The sequence below is a fragment of the Salmo trutta genome, chromosome 1 (genome assembly GCF_901001165.1).
Source record: "Salmo trutta chromosome 1, fSalTru1.1, whole genome shotgun sequence".
In the NCBI taxonomy this organism is placed as follows: domain Eukaryota; kingdom Metazoa; phylum Chordata; class Actinopteri; order Salmoniformes; family Salmonidae; genus Salmo; species Salmo trutta.
This window is the reverse complement of record NC_042957.1, coordinates 48360276-48381683: the sequence shown is the minus strand read 5'-3', so window position 1 is coordinate 48381683 and position 21408 is coordinate 48360276. Positions and strand designations below refer to the sequence as shown.

Below are 21408 nucleotides of genomic sequence, written 5' to 3'. Positions count from 1 at the left end.
ATCAGCCTTCACGATCAGAGGCTTGGCTACTGACGTCACCACGCACGATATTGATGATCATGATGACGCACACCTCAACTCATTTGAAGATAATATCTAGTTGTTGGCGTTCACATAAACAAACGTGTTATTTAGCAGACGCTCTTATCCAGAGCGATTTACAGGAGCAATTAGGGTTAAGTGCCTCGATCAAGGGCACAATGACAGATTTTTCACTTCGTTGGCTCGAGGATTCAAACGACCGACCTTCGGTTACTGGCCAAACTCTGTTAACCGCTATGCTACCTGCCAATTACAATTGCCCAAGCCAAAGATATGGGTGCAGACTCGTCAACTCCAAATTGGAAGGATAAAACATAACACTGACTTCAGAAAGTATCCATACCCCTTGACTTATTTTCTCACAATTGTTCTCCCCCATCTACACACACAACCCATAATGACAAATGTTTTTAGACATTTTTGCTAATTTATTGAAAATGGAATACAGAAATATCTAATTTGCATAAGTATTAACACCCCCGAGTCAATGCACCTTTGGCAGCAATTACAGCATTTTCTTAAAAAAAAAAATCAAGTTCTGTCAAATTGGTTGTTGATCATTGCTTGACAACCATTTTCAGGTCTTGCCATAGATTTTCAAGTAGATTTAAGTCAAAATTGTTACTCAACCACTAACATTCACTGACTTGGTAATCAACTCCAGTGTATATTTGTGTTTTAGCTTATTGTCCTGCTGAAAGGTGAATTCATCTTCCAGTGTCTGGTGGAAAGCAGACCGAAACATGTTTTCCTCTAGGATTTTGCCTGTGCTTAAATCCATTCCATTTCTTTTTTATCCTGAAAAACTCCCCAGTCCTTAATGATTACAAGCATACACATAACATGATGCAGCCACCACTATGCTTGAACATTTGGAGAATGGTACTCAGTAAGGTGTTGTATTGGATTTGCCCCAAACATAACACTTTGTATTCAGGACAAAAAGTGTATTGTTTTAGAAATGTGTTTTCCAGTTTTACTTTAGTGCCTTATTGCAAACAGGATGCATGTTTTTGAAAATTAGGTTAGTATTGTGGAGTAACTACAATGTTGTTGATCCATCCTCAATTTTCTCCTATCACAGTCATTCAGCACTGTAACTGTTTGAAAGTCACCATTGGCCTCATGGTGAAATGCCTGAGTTAGGAGAGATGCCTGTATTTTTGTAGTGACTGGGTGTATTAATACACCATCCAAAGTGTAATTAATAACTTCACCATGCTCAAAGGGATATTCAATGTCTGCTTTTTTTATCCATCTACCAGCATGTGCCTTCTTTGCAAAGCATTGGAAAATTTCCCTGGTCTTTGTGGTTGAATCTATGTTTGAAATGCACTGCTCAGCTGAGGGAACTTACAGATACTTGTATGTGTGGGGTTCAGAGATGAAGAGGTAGTCATTCAAAAATCATGTAAACCCTATTATTGCACACAGACTGAGTCCATGCAACTTATTATGTCACTTGTTAAGCACATTTTTACTTATTTTGGCTTGCCATAACAAAGGGGTTGAATACTTATTGACTCAAGACATTTCAGCTTTTCATTTTTCATTCATTACTAAAAACATCATCCTACATTATGTGGTATTGTGTGTAGGCCAGTGACAAAAAAAATCTAAATTTAATACATTTTAAATTCAGGTTATAACACAACAAAATGTTGAAAAAGACAAGGGGTGTGAATACTTTCTGAAGGCACTGTATCTGACCATGAAGCAGAGGTTAGGGGCAAACAGAGCCATGTATTTACTCTAAATATATAGCTCTGGGGGCAATTATGCCAACACCTAGTAGTGTCTGTGATTGTGATGTGGCCCTCAATTGAATAAGTGCACTTACAAGACTAGATACTCACATATTTCCTTTTCTCTTTCAACAGCTTGTTGCTAGAGTGTGCAGATGGGCCTGTCCTGTGTGAGTAAGTTGGTCTCCGGTGTGTCCGTACATGTGAGATTGCCGGGCCTGCCTAATTGTGACTGGTCAAAAAATGTACTGCGGACCCTGTAATGAAGAACATGTATATTTGGAAACAGGAATGGCCATGAATGTAAAGTTAAGTGACTGACTAGTATTGACCTGGCAAGAATGTGTTAGCTTACTGTAATTTTAATTGATTGCTGAAAAATGACATTGTACAACTGTACAATGTGGAGGGCCCATGAAGACAATATGCCCTCTGCTGGAGATCTAAACAAAAGTGTAAATCACCCTACTTTTCTTCCTCTTTATGCAAGACATGTAGCATCCCAAAAAAGAGAATCCACATTGCTTACAAATAGATTTCTATAAGGATAGAATATTCAGGTGGGGTCGGTTTGATGTGTCTACCACCGCCTACAGCAGAAACATAAATAACACCTGAACAAATATAGCAGATAAAATCAAATCAAATCAAATTGTATTAGTCACATGCGCCGAATACAACCTTACAGTGAAATGCTTACTTACAAGCCCCTAACCAACAATGCAGTTGAAAAAAATATGGATAAAAATAAGAAATAAAACAAATAATTAAAGAGCAGTAGTAAAATAACAATAGCGAGACTATATACAGGGGGTAGCGGTACAGAGTCAATGTGCGGGGGCACTGGTTAGTTGAGGTAATATGTACATGTAGGTAGAGTTAGTAAAGTGAATATGCATAGATGTTAACAACAGAGAATAGCAGCGGTGTAAAAGAGGGGAGGGGGGCAATGCAAATAGTCTGGATAGCCATTTGATTAGGTGTTCAGGAGTCTTATGGCTTGGGGGTAGAAGCTGTTTAGAAGCCTCTCGGACCTAGACTTGGCACTCCGGTACCGCTTGCCGTGCGGTAGCAGAGAGAACAGTCTATGACCAGGGTTGCTGAGTCTTTGACAATTTTTAGGGCCTTCCTCTGACACCGCCTGGTATAGAGGTCCTGGATGCTAGGAAGCTTGGCCCTAGTGATGTACCGGGCCGTTCGCAGTACCCTCTGCAGTGCTTTGCAGTCGGAGGCCGAGCAGTTGCCATACCAGGCAGTGATGCAACCAGTCAGGACGCTCTTGATGGTGCAGCTGTAAAACCTTTTGAGGATCTGAGGACCCATGCCAAATCTTTTCAGTCTCCTGAGGGGGAATAGGTTTTGTCGTGCCCTCTTCACGACTGTCTTGGTGTGCTTGGACCATGTTAGTTTGTTGGTGATGTGGACACCAAAGAACTTGAAGCTCACAACCTGCTCCACTGCAGCCCCGTCGATGAGAATAGGGGAGTGCTCGGTCCTCATTTTCCTGTAGTCCACAATCATCGCCTTTGTCTTGATCACGTTGAGGGAGAGGTTGTTGTCCTGGCATCACACGGCCAGGTCTCTGACCTCCTCCCTATAGGCTTTCTCGTTGTTGTCGGTGATCAGGCATACCGCTGTTGTGTCATCGTCAAACCTAATGATGGTGTTGGAGTCGTGCCTGGCCGTGCAGTCATGAGTGAACAGGCTTCCCTGTGGCTCAGTTGGTGGCTCAGTTGGTAGAGCATGGTGTTTGCAATGCCAGCATGGTGTTTGCAACGCCAGAGTTGTGGGTTTGATTCCCACGCGGGGCCAGTACGGGAAAAAAAAAAAAAAATATGAATTTAAAAAAATGCATGAAATGTATGTATTCACTACTGTAAGTCACTCTGGATAAGAGTGTCTGCTAAATGACTAAAATGTAAATGTAAAATGAGTATAGGAGTGGACTGAGCACGCACCCCTGAGGCGCCCCCGTGTTGATGATCAGTATGGCAGATGTGTTGTTACCTACCCTTACCACCTGGGGGTGGCCTGTGAGGAAGTCCAGGATCCAGTTGCAGAGGGAGGTGTTTAGTCCAAGGGTCCTTAGCTTATCGATGAGCTTTGAGGGCACTATGGTGTTGAACGCTGAGCTGTAGTCAATGAATAGCATTCTCACATAGGTGTTATTTTTGTCGAGGTGGGAAAGGGCAGTGTGGAGTGCAATAAAGATTGCATCATCTGTGGATCTGTTGGGATGGTATGCAAATTGGAGTGGGTCTAGGGTTTCTGGGATGATGGTGTTGATGTGAGCCATGACCAGCCTTTCAAAGCACTTCATGGCTACAGACGTGAGTGCTACGGGTCGGTAGTCATTTAGGCAGGTCACCTTAGTGTTCTTGGGCACAGGCACTAAGGTGGTCTGCTTAAAACATGTTGGTATTACAAACTCGGACAGGGAGAGGTTGAAAAGTCTCAGTGTGTGTGTGTGTGTGTGTGTGTGTGTGTGTGTGTGTGTGTGTGTGTGTGTGTGTGTGTGTGTGTGTACTGGTATATTAAATAAATAAAAAAATCCATGTTTTTTTTATCTCACTCTGAGTTTTTCTCCTTAATCTCTATCTCATTTACATTTCCCTAATTTACAGGTTGGACTTTGACTATAGAATACCACAGCATGAGTCATAATACCCAAAAACCTAGCGGTCAAAAAAGAAAATGGTCCCAATTGTAGTTCCAGCATTTATTTTTCCCATGGGGGATTTTAGAAACATTTAAAATAAGGTCTGTATCTTGTGTAGGCTTACCTTGGCATGACGTTTTGATAACCGTGTAAATCTCTCTAGGACAAGGTTACTTTTATCAATATATTCGCCTGTGTTTACCCCCCCCACAAAAAATGAAATGCTAATTAGCTGCTAATGTGAATATCATAAAGAACTATAAATGCCATGATGATCTGAACGAGAGTGCCGAATCAAGGCAAAGGTAAGAATCTCTGGATTAACTTTCTAAGTTTAAAAATGAATAAATTGGCAAAATGTATTTATATTGACAATTCTGTGAGCTGTCTTGTGCAAGTTTTAAATTAACACGATTCCCTGTTTGACCGCTAGGTTTTATGGGTATTATGACACCTCCACTGTCGGGCTCTATTCCCAGTTATAGAACATGTCTAGCCAAAACTCTATTCTGACTAAACCATGTGGTATGATATTTGAAATTACAGATTTGATTAAATGAATTATGCAAGTGACTGGAGCTTTAAACTTTGCACTTAATCTGTGCCAGTTTGTGCCATTGTGTGCATGTTTGGCTCCTTCCCCTGCCTCCCCTCTGGGAGTCCCTACCATGGGGGCGGGGTCTGCCAGGCTCTGCCCAACCACTAGGGGTGGAGACAGGGGCTTGGGGTCGTTATACCCTCAGGCTGGGCAGGGGAAGGGGGTGGAGCCCCAGAAGCAGGGTGGCGGGTGGGGTGGGGTATAGTGGGGGCTGGCTGTAGGAAAGGAAAAGTTTAACTGGGTGGTATCACAGGGAGTCCTGTCATTTGAGTCAGGGCACACATGCCTCAGCAGTGAGAGGCTCCACTCCCGTTGGTTGGCCAGCATCCCAGGGCAGACGTAAAGACAGAGAGAGAGAGAGAGAGAGAGAGAGAGAGGACTGAGAGGAAAAGGAGGAAAAGAAAGACAGCAAGAAGACAAGTAGACTAGAAAGTGGGAAGAGGAAAAGCTCCAAAGAAGTGGAAGAGTAAGTGTCCCATCATAGAAAGGAAAATATTTGGATTTTGACTTTTGGTCAGGGTGGCCCCTTAAAGTTTGTTCTCCCGATAGTGTATTTTTATCCTCAGTGAGCGTGAGAGCTGAGCGGTGTGTGTTTGGACTTGACAGCCATGGCGGATCCAGCAGGCTTGCAGCAGGAGCGAGTGGCTCTGACCGAGGTGTCTGACGACGACGAGGAGTTGTCCCTGGTAGCCGCAGCGGTCCAGCCCGCCACCGACAGCGATGAAGACGACATTTCAGAAGAAGTGGACCTGGTGCTGGCCACGGGCTCGGGCACCAAGAGTGAGGCGCAGGTAAACGGGGTCATGGTGCTGACCCTGCTAGACAAGATCATCGGGGTGGTGGACCAGATCCAGCAGACCCAGAACGGGCTGGAGGCCAGACAGCAGGACATGGAGAAGTCTGTTTCTTGCATCCAGGGAGAGCTGGCCAAGCTGTCCAAGAGCCACACTGGCACGGCCAACACCGTCAACAAGATGCTGGGCAAGGTGCGCAAGGTCAGCGTCAATGTGAAGACGGTCCGCACCAACCTGGAGAAGCAGGCGGGCCAGATCAAGAAGCTGGAGAGCAACGAGAACGAGCTGCTCAAGAGACGGCACTTCAAGGTTCTCATCTACCAGGTGAGAGTGGGAAACGGAGGGGTGTGTGTTCATACATGTTTACCAACAGGCTCTGAGGCCAGGCTGAATACAGGTGTGCTATCTTTATTTGACCAGTTTGCTACAGCAGGGAAATAATCCTGCTGGAACAGGAAATGTGAAAAAATACGTGGATTATAATTCATGGACATTTTTGTAGGGGTTGATACATTTTTAGTTCGGATAAATCAAGTCTTACATTTTTTAAGTGGAAATTACAAACTTTAGAAGCCTTTTTAATCCTTGAATACAATACAATTTTCATTTTCTGCTGCGCAGGAAAATTCTCTGCGGCAACAGAGTGATAAAATGAAGGTAGCATATATGTAGTTTAGTAATGCTTATCCATGAAAGTTATTAGAAAGTGTTAGCAGTGTATCAGTGTTTGAGTGGATCAAAAGATGAATACACGGCCACTTGTGTATGGTAGATTGTAGCAGTGGGTTGTGGTAGGCTGCTTCAGATGTGAGGTGGAGAAACCTTGTACAAGACCAGTAGATTCCACCACAGGGTTGGGTGAATTCTCCATGATGCATGGGAAAATCATGAGCTGGTGCGAAATACACTCTGAACTTTATTATAACATCACAGCAACTGTTTTAATGTTCTCTCACCAGAGTGAGTGGCTCCTCACTCAGGGATGAGTTTACCCTAAACTGGTACTGCTCTAGCTGGTATACTTGGCCAAAGCTATTCAGCCTCAGGCTTTCCATGACCAGTGAGTTATGTAGACTAATGAGGTATTTAAACCAGTGAGTTACTTAGACATATTTTACATTTTAGCAGACACTCTTATCCAGAGCAACTTACAGTAGTGAATGCATACATTTCATTTCATGCATTTTTTTTTTTTGTTGCACTGGCCCCCCGTGGGAATCAAACCCACAATTCTGGCATTGCACACACCATGCTGGCATTGCAAACACCATGCTCTACCAACTGAGCCACAGGGAAGTGAGGTATTTAGACCAGTGAGTTATTTAGACCAATGAGTTACTTAGACCAATGAGTTACTTAGACCAATGAGTTACTTAGACCAGTGAGGTATTTAGACCTGTGAGGTATTTAAACCAGTGAGTTATTTAAACCAGTGAGGTATTTAAACCAGTGAGGTATTTAGACCAGTGAGGTATTTAGACCAGTGGGTTATTTAGACCAGTGGGTTATTTAGACCAGTGGGTTATTTAGACCAGTGAGGTATTTAGACCAGTGGGTTATTTAGACCAGTGAGGTATTTAGACCAGTTAGTTATTTAGACCAGTGAGTTATTTAAACCAGTGAGGTATTTAGACCAGTGAGGTATTTAGACCAGTGAGGTATTTAGACTAATGAGGTATTTAGACCAGTGAGGTATTTAGACCAGTGAGGTATTTAGACCAGTGAGGTATTTAGACCAGTGAGGTATTTAGACTAGTGGGTTATTTAGACCAGTGAGCTATTTAAACCAGTGAGGTGTTTAGACCAGTGAGCTATTTAGACCAGTGTTTCTCAGCTCAGGACCTTGAGGACCCCCAACCGTACACATTTTTGCTGTAGGCCCAGACAAAAAAACCCTGATTCAACTCATTAGAGGGCTTGATGATTAGCTGACAAGTTGAATCAGGTGTGCTTGTCCGGGGCAACAATACAAATGTGTAAGGGGGTACTCGAGAACTGGAGTGGAGAAACACTGATTTAGACTACAGGAGAGGAAGCACTTTCTTGAGAGCCGAATGCTGATGCGATGGTGTAATTTATAATTTGAGATGTGTGTGTAACGTATACTTTCTTGTAAAACATAATGTCAAAGATTTCAACATTGGAGTTACGTGCATGTATCCCAACTTAGGCTTCAGCCCTTTCTGAAAAACTCCAAACACTGTCTATCAACAGGAAATTATATTGCACAGATTGGCTATCTATGTTAAGTGTGTTAGTTAGTAGTGATACTCATCTTAGCCCCACTGGACACATACTGGTTGAATCAACATTGTTTCCACATCCATTTCAATGAAATTACGTTGAACCATCGTGAAATACATGTTAAATTGACGTCTGCCCGGTGCGGTAGTTTGGATGAAGAATGATACTTGGAGTGAGTTCATTGACCTTTCCCAGACCATAGTGTCTCATGGTTGACCAATGCGGCTAATGCTGTATAAAGCCAGACCTGTGGGACGAAATCATAAGCTGACACCATAAACACAGTAGTACCGGTGGTCCATGTGATTAAACCAACGCCCTACCTATGACGACTGACTGTGACAGATAGTTGATAGCCTCAACACAGTGTAAGATGAAAACGTAATTTTAGTTCTGAAGCGATGCCATGCTGTCTGTTCATCATGGCCTATCTGTCTGGAAAACCCACAATAACGCTGTGTGAATATAGAACCGTGGAAAGAGTCAACTCTACTCTACTATAAGTAGTTGTAGCCTACAACTATATGCTCCTCGCAAGGCTAACCAAGCTGCTTTCGAAGCGCTTCTTTTAATTCAGTGTATTCTTGTACTCACTTTCTGCATTACCATCGATTTCCAGAGTTACGATTTATTTGTTTACAGTATGCGCTTGGGGGTATTTATCTTCTCTTTACCTGAGCATATACAGTGAGTGAAGATACAGTACATATATTATATGCTCAAATATAAACTTGCTTATGCCCTGGCATGTATTCCTACATTCCTCCCTCACATCTACAGTTGAAGTCGGACGTTTTTTTATACACTTAGGTTGGAGTCATTAAAACTCGTTTTTCAACCACTCCACAAATTTCTTGTTAACAAACTATAGTTTTGGCAAGTCGCTTAGGACATCTACTTTGTGTATGACACAAGTCATTTTTCCAACAATTGTTTACAGACAGATTATTTCACTTATAATTCACTGTATCACAATTCCATTGGGTCAGAAGTTTAAATACACTAAGTTGACTGTGCCTATTAACAGCTTGGAAAATTCCAGAAAACGATGTCATGGCTTTAGAAGCTTCTGATAGGCTAATTGACCTCATTTGATTCACTTAGAGGTGTACCTGTGGATATGTTTCAAGGCCGACCTTCAATCTCAGTGCATCTTTGCTTGACATCATGGGAAAATCAAAAGAAACCAGCCAAGACCTCAGAAAACAAATTGTAGACCTCCACAAGTCTGGTTCATCCTTAGGAGAAATTTCCAAACGCCTGAAGGTACCACGTTCATCTGTACAAACAATAGTGCGCAAGTATAAACACCATGGGACCATGCAGCCGTCATACCGCTCAGGAAGGAGAGGACGTGTTCTGTTTCCTAGAGATGAGCGTACTTCGGTGTGAAAAGTGCAAATCAATCCCAGAACAACAGCAAAGGACCTTGTGAAGATGCTGGAGGAAACAGGTACAAAAGTATCTATATCCACAGTAAAACGAGTCCTATATTGACATAACCTGAAAGGTCGCTCAGCAAGGAAGAAGCCACTGCTCCAAAACCACCATCAAAAAGCCAGACTACGGTTTGCAACTGCACATGGGGACAAAGATCGTACTTTTTGGAGAAATGTCCTCTGGTCTAATGAAACAAAAATAGAACTGTTTGGCCATAATGACCATCGTTATGTTTGGAGGAAAAAGGGGGAGGCTTGCAAGCCGAAGAACACCATCCCAACTGTGAAGCACGGGGGTGGCAGCATCATGTTGTGGGGGTGCTTTGCTACAGGAGGGACTGGTGCACTTCACAAAATAGATGGCATCATGAGGAAGGACAATTATGTCGATATATTGAAACAACATCTCAAGACATCAGTCAGGAAGCTAAAGATTGGTCGCAAATGGGTCTTCCAAATGGACAATGACCCCAAGCATACTTCCAAAGTTGTGGCAAAATGGCTTAAGGACAACAAAATCAAGGTATTGGAGTGGCCATCACAAAACCCTGACCTCAATCCTATAGAAAATTTGTGGGCAGAACTGAAGAAGCGTGTGCAAGCAAGGAGGCCTACCAACCTGACTCAATTACACCAGCTCTGTCAGGAGGAATGGGCCAAAATTCACCCAACTTATTGTGGGAAGGTTGTGGAAGGCTACCTGAAACGTTTGACCCAAGTTAAACAATTTAAAGGCATTGCTACCAAATACTAATTGAGTGTATGTAACCTTCTGACCCACTGGGAATGGGATGAAATAAATAAAAGCTGAAATAAATAATTCTCTCTACTATTATTCTGACATTTCACATTCTTAAAATAAAGTGGTGATCCTAACTGACCTAAGACCAGGAATTTTTACTAGGATTAAACGTCAGGAATTGTGAAAAACTGAGTTTAAATGTATTTGGCTAAGGTGTATGTAAACTTCCGACTTCAACTGTATGGCTGTCTGTTTGTGTTGCCTTCTCCATAGCAACAAGCGGGGGTACTTTTCCCCTGTGTCTCAATACAGAGTAGCCTAATTACATAGTACCAGGCTGTATACCTCCCAGTCACACCACTCCAGTGTACATACATAAAGTCCTAGTCAAGCAGAGGGATTCCGTTATGATGAGTGAGGAAAAGGGAAGGGAGTCTGAACAGCCGCTCTCTGTGGCAGCCTGCTACTCCATGGGCTGGTGTTTTTTTAGCCTTGCGTGCTGCAATGTCTGTCTAATGGCTTGCAGCTGGCAGCCTCATGACAGGGCGAGACTTTGGGTAGTTTGCAACCTGGCTGGGGGCAAGTTCTGTGATGTCTTGTCTCCTCTTCAGACCTGGGTACAAATACATGTGCCTTTGAGTATGTGGTATCTAAAATACTTTTTGTGTGTATTTGAGTATTTTCTGATACACAGCCCAAAACAAGTACTTTTATTTGAGTATTTTAATGGTTATTTGTAAAAACCAAATAGTCTGCCAAATTGTATTTCACAGTGTTTTCAAATACTTATTTCAAGTACTATTTCAAATATCTGTGTTAAATGCATGGGAGTGTTTTTGAGGAAGTGTTTTTTTCAGTATTTCAAATACTTTCCAAGTATATTTCCATATGCATTAAAATATTAAACTACTTGTCTTTTCAAATAAAATATATCTGAATACTTACTTTGAATGTATGTGAAAGTAATTGAGATATTTTAAATTGTATTTGAACCCAGTTCTGCTCTTATTAGCTGGCATGATTACAGTACAGTATATCAACCAGAGGAGAAGAAAGCAGAGGAAGGACCTATTTGGAAAGTCTATTTTTCCCTAATGCCTAAATTATATATTTTGTCTTTTAATATTTAGAAATGTCTATAGAGGAGGTCAATATAAGGCCTTATAAAACAATGACATATTTTCACACTGTCTGCTTTTTCTGAACATAATTAACTAGAAGAGAGTTAAAGGTGTGTCAATATTAAAGGTGCGTCAATATCTGGTAGCTGGCTGTTGGAGGCCATCTTGATCAGTTTATTCTAGAGTGTCTGCATTGGCTTGTGGTCTTATTTTCAGATCCCCTTCCTGGAATGTCCACTGTGGCACTAGGTTACACTATTGGCATTTAGCAGGAACCCAATCAGAGACGGCCGGTCTTAATAAATTACCTCAGTAAAGGAGGGCCCCCCTGCTGTTTGACACACTGCTCCTATCGCCCAGTCCTGGATTCTGTCGGAGGCATTCTCACTTCTTTTACAATCTGTGTGCGTTCGAGCAACCTAATGTGAAGTGAAAAGTATTACAACACTTTTTGGTTTCTCTATTTACTGATGCCTTGTCATTTCCCCAAATTCCTGTCACATTTAGTTCCTCATCCTCTCCATCACCTGTGCTTTGCCATTCAAAACAACTAACTAATACTTACTGTTGAAATGTGACTGTGTTAACATTGACTCCCATATTACTCTATGAACTTTGACCCCTATGTTACTGAATGTACTTTCTGACTTTCAGAATGGTGACTGACTGAATGCCACTGCTGTTACTGTCTGAACTGTCAACTGTGACTCCACTCCACACCACTGTAACTGTCTGAACTGTGACTCCACCACTAGTCAGTCGTATGAACTGTGACTTTCATGTTGCCGTAGTCCTACACGGTTCAGTCCCAGCTCTATTTACTGCCAGCGACTGCATGGTGTCGTGTTAAATGATATCGGAGGAGCTTGGCCAGAGTGTCAGCATGGTGAATCAACACTGGCTCTGAGTCAGGTTTCACCTCTTTCCACTGTCTCTGTGGCAAACGTGCTCATCTCATTGGTGTGTGTGTGTGTGTGTGTGTGTGTGTGTGTGTGTGTGTGTGTGTGTGTGTGTGTGTGTGTGTGTGTGTGTGTGTGTGTGTGTGTGTGTGTGACCTACTGTAGGTCAAGCAGGAAAGATTCCCATCCTCTATGCATCAATTGCTTGGGTAGGAACATGCCCAGGAAGCACTCAAGGACCCTGAGTCCTGTGAACACTGCAGACTGCCTTCGAGCCAACAGCGATAGCTTGAGGCTCAGCTCTCCGCAACTAAGCCCAGTTGGGGCGAGGTCATGGTGGATAGCCTTGACTCCCTCCCCTCACTGTCCGACGACGTAGTGTTGGGGGAGGTTGAGTTAGGGGATGATGAGGATGACGATGGGATTAATCTCACGGAGATCCTCGAGATTAAGACCACGTTCTACCGCCCTCTCAGGTCAGCTGACCTGACGGCCCGAGAGCAGTGGAGCTGCCCCTCTTCAAATGGAGTTTGGGCTCCTTCATACAGTATCTGCAAGCGGGCTCAGAGCCCGTTAAGGGAACTATACGACAGAGACTCCAGTCACATACATCCCTAATAAAGGAATTGCTCCCTGCGGTACCAGCTTGCCTCAGGGAAGATAAGGGCTTGTGGGAAAAAACCCTCACTAGCAGGATTTTTGCTAAGGGTACCCCAAGCCTGGACATACACAATATAGTTTTGGCAACTATCCCACGGTGCAGCTGTCACTGGCTCACCACACCAGCCCCATGTGCTGTGTTATTAACGATACCAGCGCCTTACTGCCTCCATTTTTCAGAAAACAAACAAGATTGGGAGGAGATCTGTATGATTACAGACCATAGCATCCGTGCTTCCTGTAGTGTCATCCGAGGATGTGGTTGTACCATGAGCCTAGTGGTGGTGGGAGAAATTACACTTTGGCTGAGAATATCCAACTTAACAGGCAAAGAAAAAGTGGACCCCTGGATGCCCGAGCGACACCAATCCTTTCCCTCCTCATCTTCGAGCCCCCTGATGACCAGTGATTTTCCAGTCGGCAGTTACAATCCTGCTTATGACTAGTCCTGGCAGCTATCGTCATGCAGAGCTTTTTTAAAATGTTTTTATTTAACCTGGTAAATTGACTGAAAACACATTCATTTACAGCAATGACCTGGGGAATAGTTACAGGGGAGATGAATGAGCCAATTGAAAGCTGGGGATAATTAGATGACCATGATGGTATGAGGGCCAGATGGGAATTTAGCCAGGACACCAGGGTTGACACCCCTACTCTTCTGATAATTGCCATGGGATCTTTAGTGACCACAGAGAGTCAGGACACCCGTTTAATGTCTCATCCAAAATACAGCACCCTACACAGGGCAATGTCCCCAATCACTGCAGAATTGTAAACCAGAGGAAATGGTGCCTCCTACTGGCCCCCCAACACCACTTCCAGCAGCATCTGGTCTCCCATCCAGGGACTGACCAGGACCAACCCTGCTTAGCTTCAGAAGCAAGCCAGTAGTTGGATGCAGGGTGGTATGCAGCTGGTTAAGCATGACATAGCAGTTATCCATCCTCACTTGGAGAGAGAGGCATAGCCAGTGAGAGAGAAGAAAAAACAGGCCTGCCAGCTACTTATGCACGTTCTATGTTTTTAGAGTTGGTGCGTTTTTGTCGTGGAGCAGTTGTGTGACTATATCATTGCGTTTCCCCTGCTCGCAAGAGTGTGAGGAAGACAATTATGCTTGAGTATAACCAGATGGCAGGAGACTGGCTTCTTTTATGGTCTCCCACCACATTTCCCACTCTACCTGTCTGTCCCCAACAGACGATCTGTCCCCAACAGACGATCTGTCCCCAACATTTGATAGGTACTTTCGAGAGAGTAGGCGGCCCTAGCGAACCCCACATGTGATACATCTCATGTACATCATCAGAGAACTGGGGTTACGCAAATAACCTTACGTTTTCAACTGCTGATAGTGTCAAGTCAAGTGGGGGGTTACAGTACGAGTAAGTTACTGTAAGTCAGAGGATATGCTGAGTATGTTCGCATAGGTGGATGCGCTCGTGATCTACCACGAGTGTGTTTTCCCTTTGTGCATGTTCCGTGTTCCATGTTCCGTTCGTGCGTGTTCCGTTCGTGCGTGTTCCGTGTTTGCGTGTGTGAGCTTGTGCTGGCGTCAACCACAGCTGTTCTTCTCTCGTGTGAGTGCTCTCTGAGAATAGCCACATCCTTTCATATTGCTAGCATCAGGGAAACACTCTGACAGTGATGCTTTATAATTAAACCTGGATCGACGGGAGAACACACAATCCCCTTGCAACAGCAGGGTGTGGCCGTACTATTGGACCCCGGCACCCAAAGACATATCTCACATTTGTTATAGAAGAGGAAATCATAATAAATCACATAAATGGCCTCTCCCATGTAGTGCATAACCCATGCTATAACCTATTTTGGTTTTTCCCTGGAGAGAAACACATGCCACTCAAACACCCTGTACTTGTGAGGGAGTGTGAGGGAGAGAGTGTGAGGAGGAGAGTGCGAGGGAGGAAGAGTCTCTGAGGGTCCCAGAGTCCCAGCAGCAGCTGACAGTGTTGTGGCAGGCCTAGGGCAAAGCTACATCTCATCGGCCCTCTCTCAACTACAAATGTCCCTTGACCCATCTTCTATCATCCTCTCTCCTCCTCCTCCACTCCTTCCATTCCAGGGATGCTTCAGAGGTGTCTGTGGACCAAGGCCTCCTGCCCATCTGATCATTGCAAAGAGGGTGTGGCACGGGCTGTCAGTCCACTCATTCATCTGTTACTGAAGACTCAGGATCTGTGTGTCTATGATGGACGAGTCTCTTCAGCATCCCTGTATTGCTCTGGCATGGAGTCAGGGGACAGTGACAGTCCTGTCTCTGACTCTATCACAGGGGACATCCGACTTCTCAGTTACATCTTGTCTCCCCCAGTCTCAGTCCCCAACTCCAGGCAAACCTGGCAGCACTTCAGAACCAATTACCCCAAGCTTGTGACCTCTCTATGGTCTAGTCAGGGACTAACCTGTCCTCCTAGACTCACTGTGGTCACTGTGGGGGAACCGGGGAGGGGTGTGATGATGGCGTACAGTAGGGTGGAGAGAGAGAGAGGAACGAAGAGATAGACAGCAGCCCCAAATTAGTACGCTGATTCATCCCCTTGGATTCTCCCACTTTCCCTCCTTCACTCACTCTCTGTCTCTCACCCCCCTCTGGGTCAACCTCTCCTGTCATCCATACTCCTACACCCCCCCCTCTCCTCTCCTCCCTCCCTCCCTCCCCCTCCCCCTACCCACCCTCCGGTACCTGCAGCTTGTGGAGAGATGTCTGGCAGGCTCTACATTTCACTGTTGCGTGTCAGCTCTTCTGTAGAACACTGGCCGAGAGATTCAATACTAGGGTGCATGAGTGTTTGTGTGTGTGAAAAGTCAGTTCACTGGCCCTCTCCCTCACTGTTCACATTTCTGAATGACACACTGGCATGGTGTTATGTTCTATGTCGAGTGCAAATTTAGAAGTTGTATTAGATCAGTTTCGGTAGGCCGTTCATGTACGGTTTATTTGAAGTGTATCCCTTCATGCCCTTTCACCTTAATTCCACTCACTTTATTGTTATTTTTGTTCTAAGATGTCTGCCTGAGTATTCAGGGGATCCTAAAAGTTCTATGGACAGATCAGAAGGAAGACCACAGCCATAACATGGCAGGAAAAAGGGGAAGCCCTCGCTTTGACAAGGAGATCCTACATTCTTGTAGGTTTGCGTCAAATAAAATGTTCCTCTTCTTTCCTCCGATGTGTGAGTTTCCTTGAACATCCTGAGTCCACTCCAAACCACAGGCTCTTTCTGTTGGCTCTCCCTCCCATCATCACCATCTTTATCATGGCCCAGGATCAGACTGGAACAGCCTGGAGCCAGCTAGCTACATGGACTGTATCTATTGGCACAGTGCAGCAGTCTGTGGTCCTCTACTGATTATCTCCCTCTTCTCTCATATCTCTTCTGGCTTTAGGAGGAGTTCAGCCAAGAGCACTGAGCCGTCATTCATTTTGCTTTTCTTTCCTTTTTATACTTGGGAAAGATCAAAAAGCCCTGTGAAAGGTGCACTTGCATAGGTTTCACATCACAGTATCATTCCCCGGCTTGAAAGGATTCTCTCTGCCTTTGATCTAACTTGTGTAAAAGGATTGTGTATTATTTTAACAATGTGGTTCCACTCTTGACAAAATGGGTGTACGCCTTCCCTCGTTTATGGTTCTTCGTGCTTTGTCCTGAAACTTTATGTTTTAAGATCACAGAATAGTTATTTTCAGTTTTTTTTTTTATTCTCTTGTCACAATATTCATAGAGTTTATGTCCTAAAGAATGCGATGTATGCCTGATTTCAAATCAACCCCTGGCCCCTAACACAAGACACGGGTATAGAAACAGATATACATAGACGTGACTGGATAGGTTCAATCATTTAGTTCCACCTAATAACTCAGAGAGCTTGGTAGAGTTTCAGCCATATTGCTTACACAGTCGTGTCAGATCTAGGAGGGCTTTGCCGTGGTCTGGTCTGGTGGTAGTGCCGCTAAAACCCGACTACATATGCCCCCCAGCGGTGGTTGTTCTATCCACCTGTCCTCTGTCTTTCTCTACACCTCCCTCTACCGTAAGAGTCCCCGACTAGATTCTGAGTGGATGGTCTGTGGGACGGAACATCATTATAATCATTTGTACACTGCAAATTGACAGAATGAATCCCAAACAGATGGGCCACCTGTTGAAGACCCCTTCTCCACCCTATCACACCCAGTCACCCCCAACAAATACTAAAGGGTAATGAAAAGCCATTCTCATTCTAGTAATTTCTTTACAAAAGATCAATGGGTTCATGAAGGTTGATAGATCTGTCTCATAGCTAGTATCTGGGTGTCATGGCTGTGTGAAGGCTTGATAAGAGATTGGCTGATAGACAGTGCTACTCTTGCATACAGGCTTTTCTGTCACTGCCAGTGGGATATGTGCAGCAGAAAGAGGACCCCTACTATTCCTGAGGCTGAAGGCCAGTGGCCCTCAGACCCTGCCAACCTGGACACAGTATATTAACCTGAAACCACTGTAGGGTGTGTCTCTTTGTCCATGCCTATTTATATATTAGCAGTAGACTTTACAGCTGGAGCACCTGCAGCACTGTTAACAATGTGCATGGTTCACGCTGGGCTCATTTTGATGGCGTTGGGGGCGAGAGGCGGGGTCCTGTTGAGAAACAGCATCACTTGTTGTGTCGTCTGACTCGCAGACCCACAAGACTGTTGTTTCCTGCTACCCATTAGCTAATTCAGCTCACATCCTGTCAATGAGTGCATGTGTGTGTACTTTTGTGCGTGGGTGTGGGTCAAAGCCTTTACTCTTGCACTTGAGGACCGAATTAAGGGGACCAGATGAAGTCACTGTGAGCTGCACTTATTAAGATATACAAACATGAACTACTCGTATGACCCAGACGTCTGCACTGGGCTCAACCACCCACTACCCTCTTGGCTTACAGACCTCGCTCCCACAACAGAAGACATGATTTGCCAGGCAAGCTAAAGGTCAGGGCACCTGTACATCCGTCCACTCAACGTTCTTGGTTGGTCAACAGATATTTTGTTCCAATTCCAGTCCACAGAATTATGGGAGCTGGAGCAACCACTGAAAGCATGTTACTTACTGTACGTTGTAGCCTACCCTCTAGACGTTACTTCAGAAGGCCACTGCCAAGATAGTAATAACTCAGCCAAATGTTTCAGAAACCGTGTAAAAGAAAATCTGCTCTGGTGCTTTGATAAAAATACTCTTGCAACGATGTGGAATGGAATGGCGGCGGGTCCTGTTTCATAGAGTGAGACTGGATTTAGCCACCGGCAGCAGCACAGAACGATGGTGTCAGTGTATCTGGATGTGTGTGGATGTGTCTCTGTGTTTCTGTATCTCCGTGTGTGCACACCTGTGTCTTTGCGATTGTGTGTGGCTATTCAGATGTCAACATCTAAACAGTGCATAACATATTTTGTATTCAGACAGTGTGTCCTGCAGTTCCAGTTGCAGCTGTGTTAGCTGGTGACATGTCGCCAATACCGATGCCTGCGGCTCGGACTGTGTGTTCCTGGCACCGGCCTGTGAGTTATATCCTGTCACTGAGATCTAGGCAGGGCACTGGGTGGGTTATGGCCACTCATAACTCTGATTATTAACCTAGCAGACTGCACACAGAGGGCATTAGACTGATCAAGCTTTTAAAATGGTTTCTTATCAAGGAGCTCTCATGGGTGGATGGAGGGTTTGACACTGGTTTTAGTTGTTATTACTCTTCCTATATTTTCCCCTTATTAAGACACACCACTGCCTAGAACTACTTAACACCTCTCTCTCTCTGAGAGGGAAGACATTTAAGTGCGGGTCATAGAACTAGTGCCTCCCACCCAGGTATGTCGATGTCAACTATGAGATATGAACTTCAGCGGTAGAGATTCTGACAACTCTGGCATATCTCATAGTAGGACGTTAATCAGTCGTCTCAGGTGGCCTAAACTTCCACCAGAGGTGGATGAGGGGAAGGAGAACACGATGGATTGTGTTGGTCCCAATAAACTCCAGGGATAGTCTGATAGTGTAAACCAAAACAGAGGATGCTGCACACCTGACGAGCAGGCGAAGAGCGAGAGCAAAAGCTCTTCCTCTAATGTCAAGCTTTTTCCTTAAAAACATCCCCCTCCCTTCCCCAAGGATGTGCCCTTTAGATAAAGCAGAATCAGTTCCACAGTGGATACAGTTAGAACAAAAGGCAGACTGACATGACATGGGATTAATGGCTTGATGTGTGTCTTATGTTATTAGGCAGGAATGATGGTTCCATGAATCATTACTACAGCCCGATGCGATCTGATACAGACTTTATGTCTAAACCTTCAACCTGGTGTTAATGTTAGAAGTTTGGACCAGATCTTAGTACAGACATTACAGAATCGCCACGTTAGAGAGTTAGGCGTGCCAGTCTTACAGAAAAACGTGTGGAAAAGCAAAGGTTCCATGATGGCTGGTGATGCCATGTTGACAGTGGCTGTAGTTGTAGGGATTCCAGTGGTCGTAGTCATAGAGAGAGTTTGAGGGGATTGGCTGAGCCCTGGAAAGGGATATATCCCCGCCAGACTCCTGTGTGGTGAGGTCACACATAGCTCTGAAAGAAACCCCAAGGAACTCCCTTCCGGTGTCAAACAGGATGTACCATTACACCACAATTGTGTCCAAATAGAATACAGGGAACGTTTTCGACCTGGCTGTCTGGAGTTCGGTTTGGAAAGGGAGAGGTCCTGGTGGCAAAGGTGTAGAGTGTATTTCCACTGCTTCATTTCATGTGAAGCCATCACAGTTGGGCTATGTTACATTGTTTGCCATAGTGGGATGGTGAGATCAGAGATGCCGTGGGTCAATACACAGAATTCCCTTTGTACTCCTTTGCTGCGTCGGGATGGTGGTCATGAGGATTCCCCAGGATGCTCGAGGTAGATGGAACGAGAACCCGATCTCTGTGCCTTGGCTGTGTCTAATTGAACTAAAAGAGTGAGCTGAGATGCGTAGACTATTTCCCAACTCCCTTCTGTAATAGCTTCTTGTAAATAAATATTCTCATTATAGTAGTGTGTTAAATGTGTTGAGCCCCAAAAAACTATGCCTATAGAAAGAGGCTTAAGCAATGGAAAATGTACAGTAGCCTGTAGTACATCAGCTGCTAGCACCATGTTTATAACTGCCAGGCCCCTCCACCCCTGCTCCTGTCCCAGAAGGGGCCCAGAAGGGGCCCAGATGGGTCATTGTGAAAGCTGAAGGCACAGCTGCGTACTGCAGACTGGGGCTAGACAGGATCAGACAGCTGCCAGGGTGACTCACAAGGCATGCCTCTCATCTGTGCCCCATGAGGAACGATGGAGGGAGGTCACGGGCATCTGATTAAGATGGGAGTAGAGGTCATTTATACAGATGTAGGATCTAAATTTGATCGCTCTTTTGTTACTGAGAATTTTCCTGCGCAGCATGAAATGCAAGCTTGTAGAATATTCAAGGTTTTAAAAGGCTTGTAATTTTCATTTTAAAATGTCAGACTTGATTTTCCCCAACGACAAATGTATCAACCCCTACAAAAAATGTAAATTCATTATAATCCATATAATAATTCACATTTACTGTTGCTGCAGGATTATTTTCCTGCTGTAGCGAACTGGCTCATAATAAGATCCGACATCTGTAGGTACGTAGATGTCCATTGCCTAGTAAAACCCAAGTAGCTCTTCTTACCTCACTAGGCTTCCTCTTCCTGTTCTTGTGGAATATCTAATGCATGTGGGAGGCTACCAGAGTAAAGGGTTGGCATCGATCCTAATGTCATCCAAACATATCCTCATCTACATTCCCTAAACATTTGTTGTGAAAACCTCGAGTTCCATCCAAAAGGGCATGGACGGTAATTTACAATACAATTTGGTCTGTGACATTCCTTATCTACAACAATTATCAAATCCACATGACATTTTTGATAGGTCATGAAAGACAGACAGATATTAATCTTAGGTTTATTTAATTGACATTATAAAATGCTGATGTCATGGGACTGTGACTGATATCTAAGGAGAGAGAGAGTCTGAGCGTGTGGTTTTGTGTTGCAGAAAAGGGGCCCTGGGCTGGCTAGGAGAAGAAAGAGATGCCATAGTGCCCTTATAGCCATAACTGCTGTAGTTTTTAGCTGTGGTTTGGACAACTGTTTGCTCTGTCGTCAACAAATCAAATCAAATCAAATGTATTTATATAGATCTTCTTACATCAGCTGATATCTCAAAGTGCTGTACAGAAACCCAGCCTAAAACCCCAAACAGCAAGCAATGCAGGTGTAGAAGCACGGTGGCTAGGAAAAACTCCCTAGAAAGGCCAAAACCTAGGAAGAAACCTAGAGAGGAACCAGGCTATGAGGGGTGGCCAGTCCTCTTCTGGCTGTGCCGGGTGGAGATTATAACAGCACATGGCCTAGATGTTCAAATGTTCATA

The 21408-nt window shown here is 44.3% G+C and overlaps 1 protein-coding gene across 3 annotated transcripts in view; it reads left to right on the top strand.

The window, feature by feature from the left end:
- The first annotated feature begins 5278 nt into the window (after positions 1-5278).
- LOC115198030 (caveolae-associated protein 1) overlaps positions 5279-21408 on the top strand; it is a 31137-nt gene continuing 15007 nt past the window's right edge. The window contains exons 1-2 of one of the 3 annotated variants that reach the window (XM_029759705.1): positions 5279-5510; positions 5651-6162. In XM_029759705.1, the coding sequence (XP_029615565.1) occupies positions 5653-6162 (510 nt within the window). In that variant the 5' untranslated portion in view covers positions 5279-5510; positions 5651-5652. Of the gene's footprint in view, positions 5511-5593; positions 6163-21408 lie in introns of all 3 variants that reach the window. The other 2 variants (XM_029759697.1, XM_029759690.1) reach the window with 2 other exon arrangements.